At 37.4% G+C, this 27980-nt stretch overlaps 1 protein-coding gene across 12 annotated transcripts in view; it reads left to right on the top strand.

Moving 5' to 3' along the window:
• Positions 1-27980, top strand: part of LOC106071376 (atrial natriuretic peptide receptor 1-like) — a 595276-nt gene that overhangs the window by 503452 nt on the left and 63844 nt on the right. For all 12 annotated transcript variants that reach the window (XM_056027445.1, XM_056027444.1, XM_056027446.1 and 9 more), the window contains one exon: positions 868-979. In XM_056027445.1, coding sequence (XP_055883420.1) covers positions 868-979 — 112 coding nt within the window. The remainder of the gene's footprint in view (positions 1-867; positions 980-27980) is intronic.

The following is a 27980-nucleotide window of genomic DNA, read 5'->3' as shown; positions in this document are numbered from 1 at the left end:
CACTATAGGTACACTATACCAAATATAACGCAATAGTAATTGGAAACTGCACTTTTGTTCGATTCGTATCTTAAAACTAACCACAGTCAGACAACAGCTATATTTGCGCTGGGTTTGGCGATGGATGTAGGTCACAGCTTGGACTTCGTAGTCACGTGATATACTGCATTACTCTTTTTATTTTCTGACTCCATGACCAACAAAAGTATTATCATTTAATAACAAAGTCGACTTGATTTGATGCATTTTCAGGCCGGATTTTTTGGTATTCACTTCGCACTGTCGTTATAATGGTCCCGCGTTCGCCACCAGCCACCTGCTCTCCTGCCGGAAGTCTGGGATTTAGGACGGACTTCATCATCATCATCCATAAAGAAATGTCTGATACGTGTAATACAAAGTGTTATTTAGTCACAGTTGTTAGGGTATGTGTGGGTGTATATTACGACATTTTTTAGCGCGACTGCAGCATGTAAGGAGAGATGAATGTTTACGGACAAGAGACAGACGAGACGAAAGACAGAGCCTCGTATGTGTGTGGCATGGCGAAACAGAGAAAGTTTTGAAATGAATTGAAATATGATTCAGCCGTTTGACATTTATCATTTTATTTGCGTTTCTACATATTCCCACAGTAGATATTTGTCAATAAAGTTCATATTTATATTTTCATATTTATTTTGTTTAACAAGTAGTTGTCACATTTTGTTATGGAAAACGTGTGCCCTACACCAACAAGGGAAAGTTGGACTATATATCAGGGGCTGTGACCCAACACACACATAAATCCATCAACAACATTCTTTATCATTTTAAATGCATTTCTTTTAAGTATAGGACAATTATTTTTTCTTGTTCTCCTTTCAGTTATCGTGCTCTGTGCCTCCCCCTACTCAGTACGCGAGATTATGATCAAAGCTCATGAATTGAATTTCGACAATGGAGAATACGTCTTCTTCAATATCGATCTCTTCACCAGGTGAGTCTCTGCAACTTGACATCAAAAGCCCCGAGATTTCCCCCACACAGAAAGGAAATGACTAGTAAAATGAGAAGATGATTCTTTAACATTTCTTTCACATTTCTTTTCAAATTAAAAAAAAAATTCCTTACTACAATAAGGTTATGTGGAATCTGGGATAGATAATAAAATTTCCATCAAAACTTATTGACTCTTCAGACCTCTTCCGCCTCGAAAGGAAACTTGGTTGAAATCAAATCTTAGTTATGCCCAACCCACAACCCGCGGGACATTTCCGGCCTCTCAAAATTTTTATTTAAATTGCATAATGAAGATTCCTTAAAATTTGACACATTTGTTGGAAATGTACATGACCCAGTAAAGCCAAACATGGTTGAGCATCGCTAGCCCATTTTATCTTTTAGCTTACATATACATTGTAACGGATGCATGTATAGTTAGATGTAGCTGAAGTATTTCTAAAGATGATTATGTAGACTAAGTGCGTGCGTACCTTGTTTGATGTATTTTCAATCGCGAGTTCTTGGAAAACATGCACACGTCACAAATATAACTAAGGTACTAACAGGAACACAGACTCAATGACCAAGTTGACTCAAGGTGAACTTCAAACAAGCGTTTATTTAATACAGAATGAGCCGCAGTCTAGTCTGTCACTATAGAACGATGTTATCCCCTCTAGAGTCTAGCGGTAACTGATTCCTAAAAGTCAATCTTAACCTCTAACCCCAAAAGTCTATGTCGTCATTCTAAAATATCCGTTCACTGTCAGTCTAACAAAGTTCGCAACCCAACTAACTAAACTAGCTATCTAACAACATCCATGATAGAGGTTAGTGATATTGTACGTCAGCCATTTTTAATCAGTTATGTGATCATGGAGTTGTTATATTGTTGGTAGACTGTTGTTGCTTGGTCGTTGGTTTGTAGCACGAAGCAACTAGTACACATCTAGAAGTGTTACATTCTTGATATAGAACTTAGAATAAGCTTGAACACTTCTTTTAAAACAAATTTAAATATAACTTTCATTTATTAACATTTATAGATTCAACTTGAATTGGATATAATATCAGGTGACCGAGCCTCGCTCAGATTAATAATTTGTTAAGGAAGGATATATACCCGAAGTCATTTTGAGAATATTTTTGTACCAGGTGGCCGAACCTCGCTCGGTTAAATAATTTCAGAAGGATATATACCCGAAGTCATTTTGAGAATATTTTTGTACCAGGTGGCCGAACCTCGCTCTGTTAAATAATTTCGGAAGGATATATACCCGAAGTCATTTTGAGAATATTTTTGTACCAGGTGGCCGAACCTCGCTCTGTTAAATAATTTCGGAAGGATATATACCCGAAGTCATTTTGAGAATATTCTTGTAATTACGAAAATGAACGATCGGATAAAGACTACTAATCTGAAGAGTTGTTTTAGTGTTCTGTTAGTTCTAATTGTAGGCCTAATTGAACATGTCGATTAAATTTAAAGTCTTTAAAGTCCTCCTACAGTCTAGACTCTAGACAAACTACAGCTCAAGTCCGTCTTAAAGTTTTGCAATCCATCTTTTGCGTAATTCTATTGTAGGCTTACTATTATTGGCTTGGAAGAAAGTCTTTGCAGTGTAACTTCTCTACGTTATAGGGTAAAACATGCACTTAGTGACAAAGTAAAATGGCTCATTTTTTCTTATTAGACTTAAATCATTGCATTAGTTTTCTAAAGAAACGTTTCCGTAGGGCACCTCTGTTACGCCGAATAATATGCTCGTTACCCATACTGGATACGTGCCCTGCCCAGCCTGACTGTCGGACTATAAGAAGTTCATACCGGCTTTTGCCATCCATCCATCCCAGTGGTGCTATGACCTGCTTTTACACATCCCTCCATTCAGATCTCTCCTGGGCTTTCCGTCAACACGCCCTAACTCCAAGCTTTTTACCGAGGTTTATAGTTAAATCAAAAGAGGCTGCAGCGTACGCAAACTCGTTGACCGCTAGATGGATATCATGTTTAGTGTGAGCAAGTAAGGCGTAGAGAAGTTGTGTTATGACCATTTCCATTGTTTTGGTACAGGACAGTAGACACCGAAGCATGGACACATGGTAATAATTCACCAGCAAAATAATAATAATAATAAGGCTTGTCTTAGAGTCCGAAAATTAATGAGGATTGCAGCTGTGACCTACATATCTTGCCACATCCAAGGCAAGCATAACCATTGTCCGCGGTGCTCGATTAAGATTTTCTTTTAGCGTCTGCGTCTGTCCTCGGCAGCAAATTTTCTTTTGGTCTCAAATGTGTATCCTCGGCCTTTGTATAGAGCGAATTCTTTAAGTCCGACAGTTACGCTGGACAGAGCAGTATCCTGTATGGGAGACGAATCTCAGACCAACACATGCCAAAGGCAGTCTTTTTTGGTGAGCTAAAAAGTGGTCGACGTAACACCGAAACGCTTAAAACACCAGCTTATGGCGCAAACTTGCCTTAGCTGACATAGAAGAGAGCACCTGGTTGCATGCAACCTCAGAACGAGACAGCTGGAGGTCACCAGCAAAATAAACAACAAAGTAAAAGGTATCTACACCGCTCTACACAATTAAAGTGTAAACAACTTATTAAGCACTTAAAATAAAATAACTAATCATACATCGGCACATTTAATTTCATTACTTTTATTTCATATTTCTATAATAAATCAATCTACAGTAAGATGGTGCGCAAATGTTTAATTAGGTCTATTGATTCTTTAAAACTCGTTCTTGTTTGCAAAGAAATATTTTAGTGTACTGCGGTAAGCCTAGTGACGTAAGCAGCGTTTTTCCCATTTACGTCATGGAAAATTTTCATTCATAAAACATTCTAGCCAAAATTAATTTTTCGATAATGAGGCATTTTCAAACCGATATAACGGTCGATCTCGAGTTTTCCCAATGTGGCCAATGAGTTGAGAATTTTTTTCTCACTATTATGCACATACCTTGAAATTTTAAAGAAAATCGTTAGAGCCGTTTTCGAAATAAAATTTATATATATATATATATATATATAAATATATATACATACATACAAGAATTGCTCGCTTAAGAGTATAGGATTGACAAAATGGAAATACAAGTGAAATGAAAATTTAAACAAAATCTAACTCACAACAAATTCAAGTCTTAACTGTCTCACGTCTTTGGTTAGTCTCATATTTAACTTTCTCAACACTCATTTTATTCATTTTAATTACATCAGAGCACCTCTTGATTTCATCCGAAACTGTCTAGCCAACACAACCAAAAACATCCGCCCTTCTTTCTACATGGTTATATTAGCAACACTCAGATACACCCCATAGCATAGATTCAAATTGTACCCTGTCGTTAGAATTACCGGCCTATTTCAAGGTTAGGGATGGGGCAGGAGGGTCATGCTTTTTTCTTCCCCATCAGCAACTGTTAATATTTGATTGTTACATGTTCGTCATCCGTTTCAAAAATAATATGATTTATGGGAAAGCTGTTCATTTATTGGCACGTTATTTGTTTATGGATTTCGATGAATCACATCCCATTTCCACAGATAATTAACAACTCAATAATCTATTTGGATAGTATTCATGGCTCATATTTGATGTTTTATATTTTTGTCATTTGGTATAAGTTTCGATTTGCCATCATGATTGTCCCGAGGTGCACGCGTAGGACGTCATCATCTACTTTTGAAGTGACGTCTGTATTTTATAAGATAGAGCACTTTCCGCTGCTATACTCTGTAAGGGAGACGACCTCATGCCAAAGACGATTTTCTTTGGCGAACTTAAAGGTGGACGGCGTAAGCGCTAAGAAGCTCAACTTAGGCGCCATTTCGCCCTTACTGGCTTAGAGGAAAGTAGCTGGCAGCAGATGGCCTCGGAAAGAGACAGTTAGAGAGCTCTCAAAAAGGCTGCGGGACAAACATTTCAGACCTAAAGAAAAGCCCTTATTGAAGACAGGCGCAGAAGAAAAAACAGACTATATCGACCGCCAGTGGACAACGGCTTTGTCTGCACGAGATGCGGAAGAATATGCAGGTGGTGCAGACAAAGACAACTGGGTCATGTGAAACGTTGTACTCATCCTTAATCTTCGGAATCGAATACATTGCCATTAATTATAGAAAGACATTGTCCAGGTCTTAGTTTCTGTACAGACTTCCTGTTGGATCGATGAGCCCTTGTATGTTTAGTTTACGAACTGTACCATTCAGTTGAAACATTCTACATTTCTATGAACCGATCTAGCCACATACACGTACAATGCTCACAATTCACACGGTTTCGTGCGCACCGTTGCCTCGGGTCGCTATTATATGTTTATTTAACGACGCTAAAGTTTAATCTAGACTTTTGACATGCTTACAAAAAACATTGCGTCAATGTACATTCAGCTCTCTGGCCTGGTTTCCAGGTCATTTTTTGTTTCGTTTCTGTTTGCTGAGTTTCTGTTTATATTTTTTGACGTTGTTTTTTTTTTTTATTTAAATGTTGAAGTTCAATGAATGGATTTAAAAAAAAAATGTCTTAGAGACATTTTACAGCTCTTGAAAATTTGATGAGGTCTCTTTCTAAGCAGGTTGAACAGTTTTGAGCATGTATCTTGTATGTGTTTTAAAATGCCTGGGAGAAACTTGCTGAGGCTGTATGATGCGCCATTGTGTCTTGGATAATCAACTTGATTTCATGGCAGATTGTGGCTTGCTGAATACCTTTATTTTTCTTCACTTTATTTTGTTTTAAAATAACATTTTAGTGCTCAAGAATGTCAACAAATTAAACAGTCCCTAAACTCTTTTACCGAAAATCAATTTTCTGTGACAATATACTCAGTAACCAGCCGGGTATTCTCAATTTGTTGTTTAAATCACTTCTCTTCAAACTTTCTTTGACATTGACTTGTAAAATATACTTCCTTTTGCTGGAGTAGTTTCTAGAACACAGAATGATATAACCTGTGCTCTATGGGGTCGGATGAAGCAATGCACATCTCTTTCTGAAGAGCTCCTAACAAAATTTGTGGAAGTAAAGGCGGTTGGTCGTTGTGCTGGTCACATGACACTGAAGTGAACCGTCGTCCCTAGAAACAGATGAGTGCAATTAGTGCTTTTATTTTTTGTTTCATAGAATTTTGTATTTTTATTTGCTTCGCAATTTAAGTTCAAGCTTTATTTATTATTGAAAATAATCTCCACAATGGCTGCAGATGTGAACACAAGCTATCAAAATAATCTCCACAATGGCTGCAGATGTGAACACACGCTTTCAAAACAATTATTAATGGAGAACGTTGAATTTAACTGCCTCGCGTTCTGTTCCAGCCTTGAAGTGAAACTAAAGCTTGAGTCTAACACACTCACATGTTTGTAGCGAAGAACCGTTCAGTTTGTAGCGTTCAAGCTGTGGCCTCGTTTTCATTGTGGTATTAAATCTGAACACAAGAAAATAGTGTCTCAGTGAAATCAATGGTACGCACAACCATAGCGAAAATCCGCTGCCCAGGACAGACGCAGACGGTGAAAAGAAAATCTAAATCGACCATCTGCGGACAATGATTATGTTTGCACCGGTTGTGGCAAAATATGTAGGTCACAGTTGGGGCTGCGCAGCCACGGGAAATACTGCATTTCACTCTGATCTTCGGACTCGAAGACAATCCTTATTTATATGTCCACACATTATGTCCATACATTATATCCGTCCATTATGTCCATCCATTATGTCCATTCAATTTGTTCATCCATTATGTCCATCCATTATGTCCATCCATTTTGTTCATCCATTATGTCCATCCATTATGTCCATGCATTATGTCCATCCATTATGTCCATCCATTTTGTTCATCCATTATGTCTATACATTATATCACTCCATTATGTCCATCCATTATGTCCATCCATTATGTCCATGCATTATGTCCATCCATTATGTCCATCCATTTAGTTCATCCATTATGTCTATACATTATACCTCTCCATTATGTCCATCTATTATGTCCATCCATTATGTCCATCCATTATGTCCAATGATATTTGAAACTTCTAGATTAATCCGCATTGTCTCATCATTTCCCAAATATATTTTTCCAAGGGCAATAACTTCTTCATACTCTCCCTTTGTATCTAATTTTTTTTGTTTGTATCGAATGTAATCTAGCAATGATGAGGGTAGCCTCTCGCATGGAGAGATTTATATTTTAAACTAGAATCCAATTTCTCGTTGGCTAACAATTTGCCTATCTTTCAACTCGATCAAGATTTTGTTCTGTCCTCCTCACCATCGCGTCTAAATGAATTCTGTTAACAGATATATTAGATCCAAACATGATTCTGTCTGTCTGTCTGTCTGTCTCTCTCTTTGCAATATTAAAGCATTAAAAAAAATAGAATGGGAAAGTGTAGACCACGATGAGCTTCATATAACTTTTAATAACTATTTTAACTTTTTGTCTTTAGTCTATCTCTCCTTTACTCTCTGATTCTCTCTTACTTTTCTATGTCTATCACTCTGCCTTTCTCTCTCTTCTATCACTGCCTATTCCTTAGTTTCCATCACTTTATTTCTCTCGATTTATTTTTTCTCTTTTCTCTTTTCTCTCTCTCTCTCTCTCTCTCTCTCTCTCTCTCTCTTTCTTCTTAATGTTTCTGTCGCTTTACTTTTTGTATCCTTTTGTGTGAATATCTTGTTTCTCTCTCTCTCTCTCAATCTCTCTCTCTGTCACTTTCTCTAGTTCTCCTTAGTTCTTCATACTTTTAGGTCTCATCTTTCTCTTTTTTTTTCTTTTAAAAGCTTACATCAAGGCAATCTGTCTGTATGTCTGGGAAAAAAGTTTGTACAAGTTATTTCTCCCACACCAAATCTTGGATTAAGTTGAAAGTTTGCACAATGATCTCTTGTAGCTGACAAAACAAGAATCAATTTAAAAAAAAAATCCAATTAGTTAATAAACTATTGGTAATTAGTTACTTTGTTTGGTATCAAATAAGGGAAAGAAATTGTAATTGACTGATGTGGTGTCATAAGTTGAATTAGCCCCCCCCCCCCTTATACTTTGTAGGTCTCCGCTAACAATAGCTAAGAGTATATATATATAAAACCTATTTTCATCAGCGATTCGCTGGCACAATGGTTAGTGTGTTGACTTAAGGAGACTTGTGTTCACGAGTTCGAATACAGGTTTTCAACTTTTTTTTTTATATAAATGCATTTCAAAAGCGATCACGGTTTCATTTATAACATGCCCCAGTCTTTCTTTCCCTCCCCTTTCCCCAACTGGTCCAGACAAATGATAAAGATCACAGCGTAATGAGAAAGCTAAAAACATGAAAATTGCGCTAAACCAAAGCATCGGTAAAAATATTTCTAATCGCACAGAACTATTATTGTTAATCTAGACCTAATTACATGACTGATCCAAACTAATTAATACAATTACACTATAAGCTTTGTTGTTGTTGTTGTTTTCAAAGTATTTTTTTTTATTTTCTTGTTTATCTCTTTTTTTTAAAAATCTTTTTGTGTGGATGTCTTTATGTTCCTCTCAATCTGTCCCCTTCTCTAGGCAGAGGCGTAGCTAGGATGGGGGAGGGAGGGGAAGAATTTGAAAATACCACCGAACCTCCACTTGAGGGGGGCCCCAAATAGGTGATTTTCCATTAATAAATGAAGGGGCCCCCAAATGATGGCAAACTCCTAGCTACTCCACTGTCTCTAGGTTCTCCTTAGTTCTTTATACTTTTATGCTTCATCTTTCTCTTTCGTATTTTTCAATGTGAAAAGACGCTATTAGTATTGTATGGAATGTCTGTCCGTCGGTCCGTCCCGTTTAGATCTCGTAAACTAAAAAAGATAGTGAAAGTCTGACACCATAATATTTTAGACCATTCTAAATTCTGATGCAACGGCTACTTTTTTCTTTTCTGAAAGCGAAAAATATAGTTTTTCAAATCACTTATGCATGCATTTTTTTTCATAAAAATACACCACTTTTACAACTATTCACAATTAATAGTAACAAACACTGGAGGCTTTTTAGAATGGGGAGATTACCATTCACCATATTTTAAACACACTTATGCAAATGTTTTAAGATTTTTGTCAAAAAAGTTTTTTATTACAATTGTATTGCTAAGTTATGTAAGCTAATACATTTACAAAAAAAAAGTTCATTTTTTTAAAGAGAAAAAAATCTATTTAGTATGCATATAAGTTGGACATAATTTAAAACAACAATTAATAAGTAGGTTTTCATATTATCGATACAACTGCATCGCTACGGTAATGAAACAGTACACTTAACTATTTTTTTTTTTAGGAAATGTTTTTTTTTCTTGAGGATTTGAATAAGAGATTGACTCTTTACAAAACAATTAGATCAATTAGTCATTCATTATAAGACATCAGATAGGCCAGGTTCACATCGAACTTCACATTTACTTTCACCTATTCTTTGGTCTGCTGGACCGCTGGGGCATCACACAAGATCTGTCAACCTTCTTTCTCCATTCTTCTCTGTCATTTGTCTTTGATAGAATTTAATTCTGATGTTCTTTCTGTAAATATTAAAACCTGCCTTTTTACCAGCCTGGATGGACCACTTCGGGAGGCCGATTTTGAGTTTGTGTTTCCACACAAACTGTCTTTGTAACCGTGATATTTTTTTCATTCGACTTCTTTGCTTTTCCCATCATTTCTCTCTAAAACTTTGGCCCAATGCAGTCACATGGCTGCTGAAACGTACGATTGATAGATCGGGTGTGTATATAAGTCTGTCCTACACCGCCATGAAGACACACGTAATGAATGACATCATGCGTGTGATGGATGTCCTGTGTCCTACCGCTCTTCCCACTAAGAGATATGCTTGGACATGTGGCGATATAGAATGTTGTTAGCGAGGGACATCAAAGTGAGCACTGTGTCACACGAACACTGCTGCCTGATTCAACAGTGCCATGATTTAGTTTGACCTGTATGACAGTAAGTTGTAAATGTCGCAGTTTGACTTCTGGGTCATGTGATTTTCAGATTGACAGAATCTATGTAAAAATGATTATTGTATAATATGAAGTAAGCAGAGGCTATCGATCTAGATATCGAATATTGATGAAAAACATGATGTTTTATTCCTGCGATTCAAAATTTAATTAACTTGATATTTAATTGAAGAAAATGTTTTATTAGGATCACAGTTCCACTAGATAAATTGTGTGATCAAAGGACCGGGGGAGAACTTCTTTACCTATTTTTAAAAAAAATAATAATTAGAAATAATTAGAAGTACATTCTTACTTACATATTTCTAAAGAGATAAGGACGCCACGTTTGTATTGACCCAAATAAATAAAAGATAATCGATTGAACTCATTGATTTAAGCCTTGCTAAATAGTACATTTATCCCTCGACTAGCTGAATGCGATAAATGTACTTTAAATTTTATGCACAATTACCCCCCCCCCCCCATCCCATCCCCCGCCAATTATTCTTTCTCCTTTTCTCTTTCTTTCTGTGTGTCTCGGAGTCTGAGTCAGTCTGTATGTTGTATGTTGTTCTGTGTGTCTCGGAGTCTAAGTCAGTCTGTATGTTGTATGTTGTTCTGTGTGTCTCGGAGTCTAAGTCAGTCTGTATGTTGTATGTTGTTCTGTGTGTCTCGGAGTCTAAGTCAGTCTGTATGTTGTATGTTGTTCTGTGTGTCTCGGAGTCTGAATCAGTCTGTATGTTGTATGTTGTTCTGTGTGTCTCGGAGTCTGAGTCAGTCTGTATGTTGTATGTTGTTATGTGTGCTTCTCTGTCACATAACAGAGCATAAATAAGGCTCGTGTGTAGTTGAGTCAAATAGTACAATTAATTGCAACATGTATTATCTCAATCTATGCGATTCGTATGACCTTCATCTTCTTACCGATAAGAATGACCTTCACCTCTACACCAATTAGAATGGCCTTCACCTTTAGGGCAATTAGTATGACCTTCACGTCTCTACCAATTCGTATGTCCTTCACGTTGCACATTCTGAGTATTTAGTGGAACACTTAGCTTATTGTTTAGAGATATTAATTCATGTGGTGGGCAACTAGATCTAGTTTATCATTTCAGTAGTTCGTGCAACACCAATTCATCCCAAGCGGAACACAGTTTGGGAACCACTTTATTTGGTCATAAAAGTAAGAAGTTGTATATAGGCGAATATTCCTATTATCTGTCTCGCCCGTTTGCTAATGCCAGGACAGCGGTGCGAAGGTCTCCAAGAAACCGTTGACAGTTGAGAAGGATGTCACCCAGCGAACAGGTGTGGCCCAGGAGCTCTTCATCCTGTAGTCCTGTTTGAGGATTTCAAAAAGTCGCTGACCATGACTGGGTTAGATCACACCGTTTTATGTATTACTCACTATATAGGTCTTGGGCTCGTCTAACACCATTTTATAATAGAACAATACATGTACTTGCCTACATTGCCCACACTATATCTTGTTTAACTCCTTTGTCCTGACTGGGAGAGTTTAAAGAACGCAACCTTCCATTTTTATTGACAATACGGTACACAAATTGTTTGGCATGCTGCATGTCAACATCTCAATCCTCATTAACTCTTTCTCTCCGTAATTATTTACCACATTCTGGTGGAATCAACGCTGGTATCGTCAGTTAGGAGAGAAAGAGTTAAGCGTAAACCGTTCCAAACTATTCACAATTATATCACCATGTTCAGACTTTTATTCAAATTTGAAGAACCACATTTATTCCTAGGTGGAAGAGTTTCGGTGCCGTTGTGCAGGTGTTAGTGTGTGAGTGGGTTTTATAGTGCATTTTCTGTTCGATTTTTTTTTTCATATTTGTCATTCCTCTTCCTCCCTTCTTCTTTTTCTACTCCCCCCCCCCCTAAAGCTCAAACGCCGTTAATTTCCTCTATCCTGGATGTAATATTATAAGAACGGACTTCCGATTATCTCAATTCATTAACGTAATTTATGGCCGGCGATAGCCAGGGTCAGGAACTCTTTTACAGCGTTTTCTGGCCATGATCTAGTGTAATCTCCCTTGATGGAAATATTGAGCCCTCTTTGGTCTACACGTTGACACAGTCTTGACAAGAGTTGTGGGCGATGAGGAGGACAACGTTGGAACCGCTGTGTCGAGATGAAAGCGAAGAAGTGGCTGATAAACATCGAGCGTAGATACGAGAGAGAGAGGAGGAGGAAAGGAGAGAAAGAGGAACAAGAGAGTGGGAGTGGGTGGGTGAAACGATAGAGAGGAGGAAATGAAAGAGGAACAAGAGAGTGGGAGAGGGTGGGTGAAACGATAGAGAGCAGGAAAGGAGAGAAAGAGGAACAAGAGAGTGGGAGAGGGTGGGTGAAACGATAGAGAGCAGGAAAGGAGAGAAAGAGGAACAAGAGAGTGGGAGAGGGTGGGTGAAACGATAGAGAGGAGGAAAGGAGAGAAAGAGGAACAAGAGAGTGGGAGAGGGTGGGTGAAACGATAGAGAGGAGGAAAGGAGAGAAAGAGGAACAAGAGAGTGGGAGAGGGTGGGTGAAACGATAGAGAGGAGGAAAGGAGAGAAAGAGGAACAAGAGAGTGGGAGAGGGTGGGTGAAACAGAAAAGGAGAGAAAGAAGAACAAGTGTGTGTGTGTGTGTGTGTGTGTGTGAGAGAGAGAGAGAGAGAATATAGAATAGCAACACGAAAGAGACAAAAAATATGACAGAAAAACGGAGAACCAGAGACTGACAAACAGACAGACAAAAAAGAGAAAGACTTAGACATAGGAAGAAAGAGTATATAAAGAGAACTAGAAAAACAAAGACAAATCGAGAAGAAAGATGTTACAGGAAATAGCGAGAGGGTGAAAAAGAGGACGAGGGAAGAGTAGATGTTGGAAACAGAGCGAATGTTATAACAAAAGAAAGGTCCTTCAACAAACTAGAACTGTACATCATTACACACAAAGTACCAAAACTGACATGTTGAAATAAAATGAACAGGGTTAAAAATAAATGAGATAAACACTTAATTAAGATCTATCAAAAGTTCTTTTGAGACTTCTATTGAGCCTGGAAAACCAACGACTTAGCAGAGTTTTCAGTTATTGATTAGCATGCATGACTAGATAGACACCTAAAGTAACGTCTATAATACATACGACGAGTTCTGTTGAGATTTGTATTGAGGGTTCTATTGCGAAAGAAAAAAAAAGAGGACAATAAATGAGGAATAAGAGAGAGTAAGAAAAATAGATATGAATAAGAAAAAGAAGGAAAGATAAGGAGGGACGAAGAGATTAGTGATTAGAATAAATTATTGTGTAGCTTTGTTCCTCTCTCTGTCCGGAATGCTGCCAGAGATATGTGGCTGCCTCATGTTGACTCCTGGAATCCGTCGATAATCTCCACCGATAACACAAGTTCACAAAAGCCTAATAAAATTGTTTGATTACACCAGCTATCAGTGGACTTCTAAATATAGGCGTATGGAAGGAGCAAGATAAAGCACAATTTCAACATATTCTCTTGGCTTTTGTTTCCAATACACTTCTTTTTACCGGAAAACAAACAAAATTAAAAAAAAAAAACATTTTTAAAACAAAGCTTATATAAGGGAAGAAACTGGGAAGAAACAGCACATTTACAACCACATATCTCAATATTTTAAGATGTATTTCTCTTTTTCTGTATCAAACAAAATTGATAACTACTAATTTTTTATCGGTTTCGTGTTTTGATATGGACAATGAATAATTATATGAAGTTTGGATTGAAATATGTACATGGAAAGTTAAAGAAATAACGTGTACAAAATGTGTACCAGACAAAAATAGACGGGGTGAGCTTTGTAAAAAGAACTCGGCTCCGCGAAATCCGATTTGCATAGAGTCCCACAATGGTTATGGTCGACCGTGCTATTTAGTGACGGGTGAATACAGAGTAGATTACTTGTTCCCTCCCCCACCTCTTTCTCCTTTTTTTCTAGTCCGACTTGCATAAATTAAAGAGTGATCTTTCCATGACTTCTTGGTGTCCAAACTGATGAGCCACGAAAAGAGTTTATATATACTAGTCGACCGGCGGCGTAGCACATGCCGCTATTTTGCAGGGCCGGCCTTAGACCACTGCAACTTATGCGACCGCAATGGTCCCCGCACTAATTCAAGGTGTATAAATTATTAAATTAAACCATTTTAAAACTTAAAACAGATTTTCCGCTTCCTCCTGTCGATTTACCACGAGCTCCTGGAAATCTCCCGAAATTGCATACATACGAAAAAGTCCTTAAAATATATATAAATATATACACAAAAATTGTCATTTTGGGGGTGTCATTCAATATAGAAAACGCCAATCCTACGCGCGATAAATAAAAACGACATTATGCATTAGCCGTAATTGTGTAATCTGGTAAAAGAAGCTTCTCTTGCCTCAAACTAATGAAGAATTACTTGAGGTCAACAATTCTCAAATATAGATTGAAACATTTGGTAATTATTGCTGTTGAGCGTGATCTATGTGGGAAACAGAATTATTATGATATACTGTATGACTTTGCTACACGCAAGGCTCGTAAAGTAATTCTGTACGTAGTAAAGAATGAATAAAATGCATTGATGAATTTATTTTCTAATACAAACTCTTAAATTTCACTTATTATCCGCTTCCCTACCCAAACTTGGCCCGCGAAATCCGTTTCACATAGAGCCCCACAATGATTAAGTTCGGCCCTATTTAGTGACGGGTGAATATACATAGTAGATTACTTGTTCTCTTTCAATGATTTCTTGGTCACAATGGTTAAATGGTCGTTTGTTTGTTTGTAAAATGTTTTACATGTTTCGGATGTTCCTTCAGAGTTGAAGATAGTTTACTTCCTAATCCAAACCTCCCGCAGGACGAAGGGGGATGGGAGCGGGCAGGATTTGAACCCGGGACTATCGATAAATCTAAACGACAGTACAGCGCGCAAACCGCACGACCAGACAGCCGACCGTAGTGACGCCTGAATACTACTTGTTCTCCCCCCTTTTGTTTTTGCGTGGGGTAACTCAATCCGCAGAAATAAAAGAGCGATCTTTCCTTTACTTCTTATCGTCCAAACTTTTGAGGCATGAAGAGAATTATATATATAGATTGATTTCATTGTTGAAAATATGAGAGGACATTGTTGCTTGATTTGGAGGATACACTTTACACTCAGTGATCTCCCCTTTTTGCTATTTTTAAATACCCGCTTCAATTTCCGTAAGCACCAAAATACAGCAACATGGAAATAAGAAGAGAAAGTGATGTAGAGAAAGGTGGAGGCGATATGAGGAAACCTTAATTTAAAAAAAAGAAAAAAAGTGTGGGAGTTTGGATAGATAAAAATAAGTCAAGAAAAAAAAACATTATACAGGACGCCATATTCAAAGATCAATGCTGCCATCTAAGTAGTAACGAGAGAGAGAGAGAGAGAGATTGAGAGAGATGGAGGGAGAGCTTCGAAATCTGCCTTTACAGTGCTAACAAGCGCACCACAAAAATGTTCTTAAAAGCCTTTTCAACTCCTAACACTTCTTATATTCTGTACCTCGGATACACCAAAGCGCTAACTATTTACAGTTATCCCATAGATAGGAATCTTTGAATACTGAGCTAGTACTTGTCTCATGAGCAAGGGTTGTCGACCGTGTTCTACATTACATCATGTATATTGCAAGAAAGATAACCCCATCATGCTAGGCACAACCTTGTCCATACTAATGTGTTGTTATCTTTAAACATTTTGTATAACCGAACGCTTCCACTTTAGAAAGGTTCTATCTACACTATAGGTACTGTGGCAAAATAAACAGGTCGGTGCTGGGTTATGTTTGGTCATACGAAATACTGCACTCCTCCTTGACTGTAAAAACCAGAGACAGTGAATAAATTAAAATATAGTTTCGGTTTATTTATTTACTTATTTATTGAGAAAGAATCCTGGTGAAGTGCATGTAAAGATCGGCTAAACTGTATAATATTCCAATGATAGGCCTTTAGATCTAGAATCTAGACTTTAAAAGGTGATGCGCAAAATTCCTGAACATTAATCTATTAAATCATAAATATCAGGTGACCGAGCCTCGCTCGGATGAATAATTTGTTAAGGAAGGATATATACCCGAAGTCATTTTGAGAATATTTTTGTACCAGGTGGCCGAACCTCGCTCTGTTAAATAATTTCGGAAGGTTATATACCCGAAGTCATTTTGGGAATATTCTTGTAATTACGAAAATGAACGATCGGATAAAGACTACTAATCTGAAGAGTTGTTTTAGTGTTCTGTTAGTTCTAATTGTAGGCCTAATTGTACATGTCGATTAAATTTAAAGTCTTTTAAGTCCTCCTACAGTCTAGACAAACTACAGCTCACGTCCGTCTTATAGTTTTACAATCTATCTTTTGCGTAAAACTATTGTAGGCTTACTATTATTGGCTTGGAAGAAAGTCTTTGCAATGTAACTTCTCTACGTTATAGGGTAAAACATGCACTTAGTGACAAAGTAAAATGGCGCATTTTTTCTTATTAGACTTAAATCATGGCATTAGTTTTCTAAAGAAACGTTTCCGTGGGGCACCTCTGTTACGCCAAACAATATGCTCGTTACCCATACGGGATACGTGCCCTGCCCAGCCTGACAGTCGGACTATAGGAAGTTCATACCGGCTTTTGCCATCCATCCATCCTTGTGGTACTATGGCCTGCTTTTACACATCCATCCATTCAGATCTCTCCTGGCCCTAACTCCAAGCTTTTTACCGAGGTTTATAGTTAAATCAAAAGAGGCTGCAGTGTACTCAAACTCGTTGACCGCTAGATGGATATCATGTTTAGTGTGAGCAAGTAAGGCGTAGAGAAGCTGTGTTATGACCAGTTCCTTTGTTTTGGTACAGGAGAGGTAGACACTGAAGCATGAACACATGGTAATAATTCACCAGCAAAATAATAATAATAATAAGGCTTGTCTTAGAGTCCGAAAATTAATGAGGATTGCAGCTGTGACCTACATATCTTGCCACATCCAGGGCAAGCATAACCATTGTCCGCGATGCTCGATTAAGATTTTCTTTTAGCGTCTGCGTCTGTCCTCGGCAGCAAATTTTCTTTTGGTCTCAAATGTGTATCCGCGGCCTTTGTATAGAGGGAATTCTTTAAGTCCGACAGTTACGCTGGACAGAGCAGTATCCTATATGGGAGACGAATCTTAGACGAACGCATGCCAAAGGCAGTGTTTTTTTTGGTGAGCTAAAAAGTGGTCGACGTAACACCGAAACCCTTAAAAGACCAGCTTATGGCGCAAACTTGACTTAGCTGACATAGAAGAGAGCACATGGTTGCATGCAACCTCAGAACGAGACAGCTGGAGGTCACCAGCAAAATAAACAACAAAGTAAAAGGTATCTACACCGCTCTACACAATTAAAGTGTAAACAACTTATTAAGCACTTAAAACACAATAACTAATCATATATCGGCACATTTAATTTCATTACTTTTCTTTCATAGTTCTATAATAAATCAATCTACATTAAGATGGTGCGCAAATGTTTCATTAGGTCTATTGATTCTTTAGAACTCGTTATTGTTTGCAAAGAAATATTTTAGTGTACTGCGGTAAGCCTAGTGACGTAAGCAGCGTTTTTCCCGTTTACGTCATGGAAAATTTTCATTCATAAAACATTCTAGCCAAAACTAATTTTTCGATAATGAGGCATTTTCAAACCGATATAACGGTCGACCTCGAGTTTTCCCGATGTGGCCAATGAGTTGAGAATTTTTTTCTCACTATTATGCACATACCATGAACTTTTAAAGAAAATCGTTAGAGCCGTTTTCGAAATAAAATTTATATATATATATAAATATAAATATATATACATACATACATACATACATACAAGAATTGCTCGCTTAAGAGTATAGGATATATGATTAAAGTCTCCTAGGAATGCGAAAACACCGTTCAAGACAAGTATTTTCTCATTTCTTTAGCCAAATTTATATATTTTTTTTTTTTTTTTTTTTTTAACTTTGAAAAATTATAGCGGTCAAACTGGAGTCTTCCCAGTGTGGCCAGAGAGCTAGTAACTCTTTTCCCAACGATATACTGCCAAATTTCTCGAAAAATCGTTAGAGCTGTTTTCGAGAATCGAGTTCACCCACCCAGGTTTTTGAAGTTTCCTCAAAGTTACGAATTGAATAGAGGTATTTAAAAATAAAAATACTTAAATATCTCTTAGAAACTTTACAGACGAAACAAAGTTTATTATTTTTTGTTCTGCTATTATATATTTATATGTCTACAACTCTGAATATACTGCATGCGCTAAATTATAAATATCTATTACTTTTTGGTGTTTCTAAATATTGGCCACTCTATCTATATATCAAGCTATATGTACTGCTAATCTATTTCATGGCCTGTTGAACCTGTTCAACATTCTTTATGGGAACGTTCTCAATCACAACAAAAAACAATAACATCCATCTGTCTACCGGTCAGACACACTTGGACACAGAATTCCTCCCACACGCTCTACCAGGTTTATTTGTTTTCTGTTTCTTTGTTTTTTTAGCGCTTCCCCTCCCGCCTCATTATTTCCCATTTTTCAGAGTAAGTCTCTTGGTATCTCACATCTGCTACATCCATTACTTCTCTTAACCTGACAATTAGCTTTACCCCTGCACACATCAAACTTCCGGTGTCATGGCTGCGCGCGCCTGGCTTCTGCACCAATAAGTGAGCGCCTTTTTACTCAATGATTTTAACATTCAATGATACCTGGTTACAAGATTCGCATTTCAAGCATGGCCTCCTACGTCATTTAACAGACCTTGAATTTTTTTTTATACTTTGTAAGATCAGACCTTGAATTTTTTTTTTATACTTAGTAAGAATCAAACAAGTTACAGACTTGATATAAACACGCCCGATGGCAGAGGAGAAAGAGAGAGGCTCATTCTGTTCTAGAAACTAGTTGTGCACCAGTAATGCACTGGGTTCATAAGTTCATTTCGTTCATTCGTTCAAGCGCAGGCTAATGTTTGCTTCGCTGCCAATTACATTTGACCTTAATGTCGTAATAAAACGCTTCACTTGTAATCCCTTGGTCATGTCGAGCGCGTCGACATCATTCCTGAATGATCTTTGCTGTGCTTCTACTGAGATCTTCTTTTTTAAATACCCAGATTTGATATATATTAATTGTGTTTAAATACAATTTCTTGTCAAAGTGACTTATGGCTATATTATAGTGCAATTAGAGTAGAATTAATTTAATAAAAAAAAGAGCTTCTTATAATTATGCCTTTGTTTGCAAAACTTCTCACTAAAACTTAAAGAACAATGATGAATATTAAAACCATCTCCATCCGAAAAAAACGAATACTATTTGGCCTCAAAACAGGACACAACGGAATAGGATCAAAAGAAAGTTCTGGACGATGGAAATTACAACCTCAGAAATATTCTCATCTGGAGTGTGACCAGAGATGGATACCAAGTCTTCCAAACGGCTAACTTTATCTAAAACAAGATAGTGGACTGTGAAAACTCGATGGAGAGTTGATTGATCTAAAAACTACAGAACAGTTTATGATCATATATGTGACTAGTTATCTCAACCTTTCAACTCAATAATATAAATAAGTAAGAAAAATAATCTTTACTAGCACACATACTAACACATACAACTAGGACAGCAAAAACAACGCAGAATTAACTCGACCGCAAGCAATGAAATTCGATTCTCAATACAAATTGACATCCACGTATATCTCAACTCTTTTGTTATTGAAAAATAAAACATGGGTATTTGTAACAATCTAACATGTTATCAAATATTTCGGATGTTCCTTTGAAGATAATCTGTATCCTTTTTTCTTTTTTTTTTTCTGTTTTTTCGATTGTCTTAAAAGTAAAAAGGAAAGTTCAACTTTAAGACCTAGCTATCAAAAGGGCAGATGTAAAGGTCATCTATTTCTTTGGCCCACGGTTAACGAGGGTGTCATGGTGGCCAGCACCTTAACCAAGCGCCTTTATTTTTACCCAACTATCGTCAGGTACCCATTATTAGAGTTCGGTAGACTCGGAGGCGCCCAAAAAACCCCCCCGAGATTCAACATCCCAATCTTCACCGGGATTTGAACACTAGACCCCTCTGTTCGGAAGCAAATTACAACCCATAAATTAATATAAACGCTTTTTAAATCTCTTGAATCCTAATTCATTTAATGTATGTGTATATCTATTGTTATTTTTAAATGGCAAGTTTTTTTTCTCTATTAATGTATTTGCCAAGCAAGGCCTAGGCATGCAACAATTGTACAATACTTCTGGTCGTGCGGTTTGCGCGCTGGACTGTCGTTCGGATTTATCGATGGTCGAGGGTTCAAACCCTGCCCGCTCCCATCCCCCGTCGTCCTGCAGGAGGTTTGGACTAGGAAGTAAACTATCTTCAACTCTGAAGGAACATCTGAAACATGTCAAACATTTTACAAACGAAACAAACATTTTCTTAAGCACGCGAGACAAAATAGGTGTATAAAAACGAATCTTTTGTTTCCTCATCAATAAATAAATCTTGACAAATGCTAAACGTATAGCATAAATTTTTATAAAATGTGTTAGTGTTCCAGTACTATACAATGACGTGTTTTCTCCTAATCAGATAGGACAGTTTGGGGTGAATTGCTTTAATGCGTGATGTAAATATACAATGGGACTGTTCCAACATTACTCACCCCTTTTTGTGGACGATACATGACTGACGATCAATGTCCCTCTGACCTTCAACTGTTTAAATAAAAGTAACCAAAAAAACTTCAGAGGAAGCACCCAGTGAGCACTTAGTATGAAGGAAGGACTCACTCTTGTAGCAGCATTCACGAGTGATGTAGCGAGGTTCTGAGACAATCTGCTGTGACAAGAGGCCTTCACATTTCTTTAATGTTCCCGCAACAACCGTTTGCAGTGAGCTCCTCTGTGGTTTTGTGTAAGCGTGTGTGTGTTTGTACGTGTGTGTGTCTGTAGTTATGTCTTTCAAGGGGAGAGGTAGTGGATGTAGACTCACTTTTTTTTTTTAAATTCAGACTCCAAAGATCTTCGTTTGATAAAATTTGTTGAGTTTCTTTTTGACAGATTTTTTTTTTAATTTCCTATCTGGTCGAATCAAGTAGCGTAATAGCAGATCGATCATGTGCTTTTTAAAAACGTGAAAAGTTATTTCTTATCAATGCCTCTACTTTGTCAATTACAAAATAAGAGAGAGAGAATAAAAAAGAAAAGGGTACAAATGTTCCAGAACTGGGGTGTCGAGTCTAGTTCGAACTGAGGAACTTTTGTACGTCTTTTAAGGAGTTCCCTGAGTCAAGATCCAATGTGTGCTCCCATTTGTTAGAAAAGTCGTTGTATTAGACACGTGATACCCATCTAGCCGACTACTCCTTGTAACAGAAAAACTTAACAAAGCTTTCATAGCACTAATGAAGAGATTCACAGTGTATTGCTTGTCTATTTATCATGCAAGTACAATTTGTTTTTAATGGGGATTTGTTTGTTTGTTTGTTGTTTTTGTTTTTCATACTTTAGGACGTGAATATAAATGTGAGGAAAGGGCCAGCTGTTTTTTTTGACAAGTTTTCATCATTTCTTGATCTATGATGGAGGGGGGGAGTATTGTCGCTTATTCATCATTTCTTAGCCTTTATGTGGTGTTGTTGCTTAATTAAGACACCACTCAACTAATTTAGTTCTGCTTGTGTAACTGACACCTTGAAATCAAAGTGTAAGAATGAGCTCAATGTTCACCATTTATTGCTATCTTCATTGACTCCAAGTAGATTAAATGTTTCCAAAAGTCTATGTATTGCTCTTTCCTTCTTTAGAACGAGGTTTTACTTCTAGGATTGGTTTCAACCCAGCGGGTATCTCCCGTAATTTCATCTATGTATCTATATAACTTTTTTTTTTAATCTTTAAAGATATCTAATGTATCTTGAGACTTGAACCCGATCACCTTCTCCACAGATCAAATCGTGTGGGTTTTTTTTCACCTTAAGGCAATTCTTTTTTTCCCCACAATTTGAAGTCAATGTTGGGACTTGGTTCGTTTACTTTCTTGTACTAATATTCTGAAATAGCAAAAGTGTCAATAATAGATTTTTGTTTTTGTGACAATATTTCACAGATAGGAAAAAGAGAATTCCAATTTCTCTTTCAAAATATTCAGCAAACAAGAAAAACATTTAAAAAAGAAAAAACTTTTTCAACAAAGTTTTTCTCTTAACAACTAAATGTATGTTAGATTAAAAAAAAAACAATGGAACATTTGAACCCCGCCTCATTCTCCGCTCCATTTCCATGTTCGGGTCCACAGATCGTTTGTCAACTATGCAAGCACTAGCGGATCCAGAACTTTGGAGTGGGGGGGGCGATTTTTTTCCAAACCCTAACCCTAACGCCCAGTAAACCCTAACCCTACGCATAAACGTGCACACACACACGCGCGCGCGCGCACACACACACACACACACATATATGTATATATATATATATATATATATATATATATATATATATAAATATATATGAGAATTAAAAAAAGCAGCATTTCTCAACCTTCGGCGAAAAACAAAACAACTGGGGCAGCGCTATAAGGTTCTCTGGTGAAGTTCGGGGCGAAGCCCCGACGCCATAAGCGTTTTCTTGCTTTTTTCACTGCAGAAACGCATTCTCCTGACAAGTATAGCTCATTATTCATCAATGGAGTTCGGGGCGAAGCCCCGACGCCAAAAGCGTTTTCTTGCTTTTTTCACTGCAGAAACGCATTCTCCTGACAAGTACAGCTCATTCTTCACAATGTAGTTCGGGGCGAAGCCCCGACGCCAAAAGCGTTTTCTTGCTTTTTTCACTGCAGAAACGCATTCTCCTGACAAGTACAGCTCATTCTTCACAATGTAGTTCGGGGCGAAGCCCCGACGCCAAAAGCGTTTTCTTGCTTTTTTCACTGCAGAAATGCATTCTCCTGACAAGTACAGCTCATTCTTCACAATGTAGTTCGGGGCGAAGCCCCGACGCCAAAAGCGTTTTCTTGCTTTTTTCACTGCAGAAATGCATTCTCCTGACAAGTACAGCTCATTCTTCACAATGTAGTTCGGGGCGAAGCCCCGACGCCAAAAGTGTTTTCTTGCTTTTTTCAATGCAGAAATGCATTCTCCTGACAAGTACAGCTCATTCTTCACAATGTAGTTCGGGGCGAAGCCCCGACGCCAAAAGCGTTTTCTTGCTTTTTTCACTGCAGAAACGCATTCTCCTGACAAGCACAGCTCATTATTCATCAATGGAGTACGGGGCTTCGCCCCGACGCCAAAAGCGTTTTCTTGCATTCTTCTCTGCAGAAACGCATTCTCCTGACATCTACAACTCATTACCCATAAATGAAGTTCGGGGCGAAGCCCCGACGCCAAAAGCGTTTTCTTGCATTCTTCACTGCAGAAACGCATTCTCCTGACCTGAAGCTCATTATTCATACTATTAAAATTTCTACCAATAAATTGGACCGCCCCCCCCACTCGAAAGTGTAGGGGGGGCGGGATTGATACCATCGCCCCCTCCCGACCCCACCAAATCGGCCAACATACTAGAGGGGGGGGGCGAAATAATCTAAAAATAGGTTGAAATATAAATAATTAGTATATATTTTTAACATAAGTAATAAATTCGTATACAAATTGTGTGAATCCTATACTAAAGTTCGTCCGCCCCCCCCCCCCCTTCGGGGGGGGGGGGTCGGCCGAGTGGGGGGGGCGATCGCCCCTACCGCCCCCCCCCCTGGATCCGCCAGTGTATGCAAGTGAACAGTTTTTTTTAAGAAAGAAATGTATTTTCAGTAAATATTGAAGCAAATGTTTTATACTTTTCATTTATCTTATCTTATGTTATCTTATATAAACAAACTACCTTTTTATGCAACAGAAGATCTGCCTACGTACTTTCTTCCTCAATAAGAAATTCTTTCAATTAGCGATGACAAAAATCTTTTGCTACAACTGAGTTGATAGTCGTAATGATCAATTCCATTTTTTTGCAAATTTCTTCAGCAAATGTCTGTTCGCAGGGAGTGCTTTCTGGTGTAGGCATTATGTTCTTTCAAAAAGGAAGTAAACCTTTTTTTTTGTGGACCTCTCATACTTTTTGGTTTATTTGTTGAAATTGAGGCAATATCTTGTCTAAAGGAATTTGATGCTTTTTGAATCCCTCAGTAGCAACATCGACTTAAATCTATCGGAATCTACCCCATGCATTTGTCATTTGAGAAGCAGTACTCCCACAAGTTTCTCCTTACGTCCTATAGTGAAGAAAGCAGCTCATTTCAAAATTGCGTGCATCTCCCCCCCCCCAGCCATCTAAACGACCAGAATGAAAAGAAAAGTATATATGTTGCTTTGTTTGTCGCAATGATGCCCGCTTCGGACTGCCTTGAGTTCGAATTCTACCCTCTTCCAATGTTTTCAAGAGGTTTGAACAATAATAATTAAAGATAATTAAACCCAAATTTGAACTCAAATCGATGTTCTTGTTCCAGGTCAAAAAGGATAGTTTGTGAAGTATAGACTAAGTTAGTGTTTCTCAAGATGGGGTCCGCGGACCACTGAGGGTCCGGGAGGCAACCTAAAGGGGGTCAGCAGAAAGATGAAAATTGCATAAAATTAAGTTAAAAGATAGTTAATCCGATCGTATAATGTGAATAATAATCAACCTCCCCCCCCCCCATCACTACTGTTTAATAAGTCTGTTACGAACTATTCTATGGCGACTTTAGTCGAAAATTTGAAGACATTCTTGACTGGGTGTTGGACCTACTGTTTTGAAATATCTACAATCGAGGAGTTCAAACCAATGTTTATACCACAAGTTCTGCATTACGGGTCATTGTAAAGAAGTTCCCGTCTTCTTGTTAGATTCATGGCCGTAATGAATCTCGTCACAAATACAAGAAACCGACTCGTAAATTGTGCTCTTTGAGCCGGGTATAAATACACTCCTAAAGTCTCTCATCCAAGTCTTTTTATTTCAATCTCCAACAAGATGTTGTTGTTGTTTTTGTCTGTTTTTAGTTTTTTTTTTACATATATAATATATGTGGGCAAGTTTCGGCTATTTAAAGTGGTCCTCCGGGTCCAAAAGCTTTGACTATTTAACTTTTTTTAATTTGTAAGTTCTCAAATTTCACAAATATTAAATTTACTTTGATTTTTTTTTCTTCTTTTTTAAAGGAAACCTCAGAATTTGCGCTATTCAGTTTTAGCTTTATCATCATAGGAATCCTTGGGCCTTAGGCCTCTTTTCTTTGCCTCTTTTTTGGGCTTTATGTGCCTCTTTTATGGGCCATCTTGCCTCTTTTGTGTTTTTTTTTTTTTTTTATAACATGTTTTTATTTGTAAGTTATAATAATTCACAAGTATTAAATCATAAACAATTGAAAAGTGATTAACCTAAAAATATAATAATAGTAATAGAAATATTATTTAATATCAAAGACATACTACCTAACCAATGAACCCCCTTAAGACAGAAAAAAAGATACAAGTATACTCTACTCCAGAACAATCAATACAATATCAGATAAATTTACTTTGATATTGTGAAAATCTTAACGCGCATTGTATGCAACATAACGCGCTTAAAATCTTGCCATTTAATGTTCAAAAATATCGTTTTATAATTGGTAAACATTATTTAGACTTTTTATGTGCGTTCCTTCTCGTAAGGCATTTATCACATGTTCTGAACTCGAAGTAAGACAAAGTTTCACATTTGAAGTTAGCTGTCACAACGTGAGTTGAATAGACCTGTCATAGAAGTCAAGCAATTCAATGCTCATATTTGCCTGCTCAACATCCCTGACTGCTTCCTTCAACTGAAAGTGCTCCAGTGGATTACTTCTGATATAGACAAAAAAAAAAGAAAATCGTTGGGGCGAAAGAAAGAACGACGGAGGGTGAAAGATGGAGGGGTGGGGTGGGGAACCCTTGAAAGGCCTAAATTTAGATCAGTCTAGTCTCTTCTCCCCCTCCCCCTTCCCAAGCCATCTTATAGAGTGATTGAGCCCAGGCTACAAAGGGAGGGTACCCTAGGGATAAACCAGTTCATAGAATGGGTGAAAGTATGCGGGGTATTGTATAATAGATGCTACAGAAGTCCTCTCTACAGAAGTCTCTCATACGTCTGGGTGTCAAAGGGGTGACAGTCGCTCTGTGGCTCGCGTGCCTGCCTGGGTGTCGTTCACACATTCAGGGGCGCTCATACACACTTCCCCAGTCTGCTAGGACAACAGTGCTGCCAATATTGTCTATTTTTTTTTTGTGTGTTCATCTACCAGAAATAAATAATGTAATGTTTGTCACATGGAAATGCGTGCTGTTGTTATTTCTGATCAAAGTTGTCCAGTATTAAATCTTACGTGCGCGATATTATTAAATTACATAGACCACAAAGCAGATATTTATATGAGATAATGGCATTACAGGGCCGGAATCAAATATGTGGAGGCCTCGGGGCAGTAATTTTTTAAGGCACCTACACTTTCTCGAAAGCTTTAAGTTCCAGTTATGAAAAATAATCCTTAAATCTAAAAGTATGCCATGTTTGAGAAGAAGTAAATAGTGTACTTTTCACTTTCATCTCGTTTTCATTTTATACAAAAAATATTTGATATACATATTTTAGTTTAAATATGGTATATTTTTGAGTTTGTGAAGGGTAAGGTCCTTTTCTAGATTCACTGCCGTAAATCCGGAGCTGACTTTACATTTTACGAGCATGCTACAAGCAGACACTTCTTAATCACTACAGTGTTGTCAGCAGACGTAAGATTTAAAGTGTTGGCGGTAAAAATGCAAAAAAAAAAATGTTATGAAAAAAATCGTAAAAAGTTTCTGATCCGTTGAAATTCTGATATATTTTTATCTGGAGTAGGCCCCCCCTTTCTGTGTAATCCCACGTGGCTGTGGCAGTGGCAGTGGCTTGTCTTCCATAAATCCGGCTGTGGGGCATTAAGTTGTCCAAACAGGCAGATAGTAATCGAAGTAAACACTAAAAATTATTAGATCTGTAGAGGTGCAGTGAGTCAATAATAAATAAAACCTGTGATAGCTTACTCTGTTGAACGCTTCATTAAACTAAAGCCTAACAATTTTTTATCTAGATAGTTACTTTGTTAATTATTAATCAAAGCTTAATGAAAACAAAAGATCAAGAACCCCCCCCCCCCTCCCCCACAAAACATTCAGACCTATCTCTTCTTGCCCTCACCTATTCTCTATACTGGTGCTTTTTAAAATCGTATTGCCTTTACTTGTATTTTAAGCTAGTCTTATATAGGTTCCATATGTACAAATGCTACTTCTTTCCTAGTGTTATTAGAGCATGGAATAGGTTGCGTGAGTCAACCAGGAAAAATCAATGACTTGGCAGAATGTAAGTCATTGATTAACATGCATGACTAGATTGACCTAGGGACACGCGTAGGACGCAATCGTCTTCTATTTTATTTTTTGAAGTAACGTCAGTATTTCATAATAAACAATCAACATACTTAAATAACTTATCACGTGTTGCCTATATTGGATTTAATTAGTTAGATTGTAATTAAATATATCGTTTTATGTGTCTTTCTGCGTCAAATGTGGTAAAATATGTATTTTACACCTGGATCTTTGTAGCCGCAGAAGGATATACAACACTGTCATATCGAGGACAATGTATACCTTAAATAAACATAATTTAGTACTTTAATCGAGTTACATAATTCAACATTTTATTTCAAATTAAAAGTATTGTGATTTGTAGCTATCGATATGCCGAAAGAGTGATAAATAGAAATAAACAATGTTCATAACCATTTTTGTTTTAGAGATATCATTATTAGGCCCATACGCAATGTCTTCGATTCCGAAGATTAAGGATGAGT

This window comes from Biomphalaria glabrata, chromosome 4 (assembly GCF_947242115.1).
Source record: "Biomphalaria glabrata chromosome 4, xgBioGlab47.1, whole genome shotgun sequence".
NCBI lineage: Eukaryota > Metazoa > Mollusca > Gastropoda > Planorbidae > Biomphalaria > Biomphalaria glabrata.
This window is presented reverse-complemented; position numbering and strand designations above follow the sequence as displayed.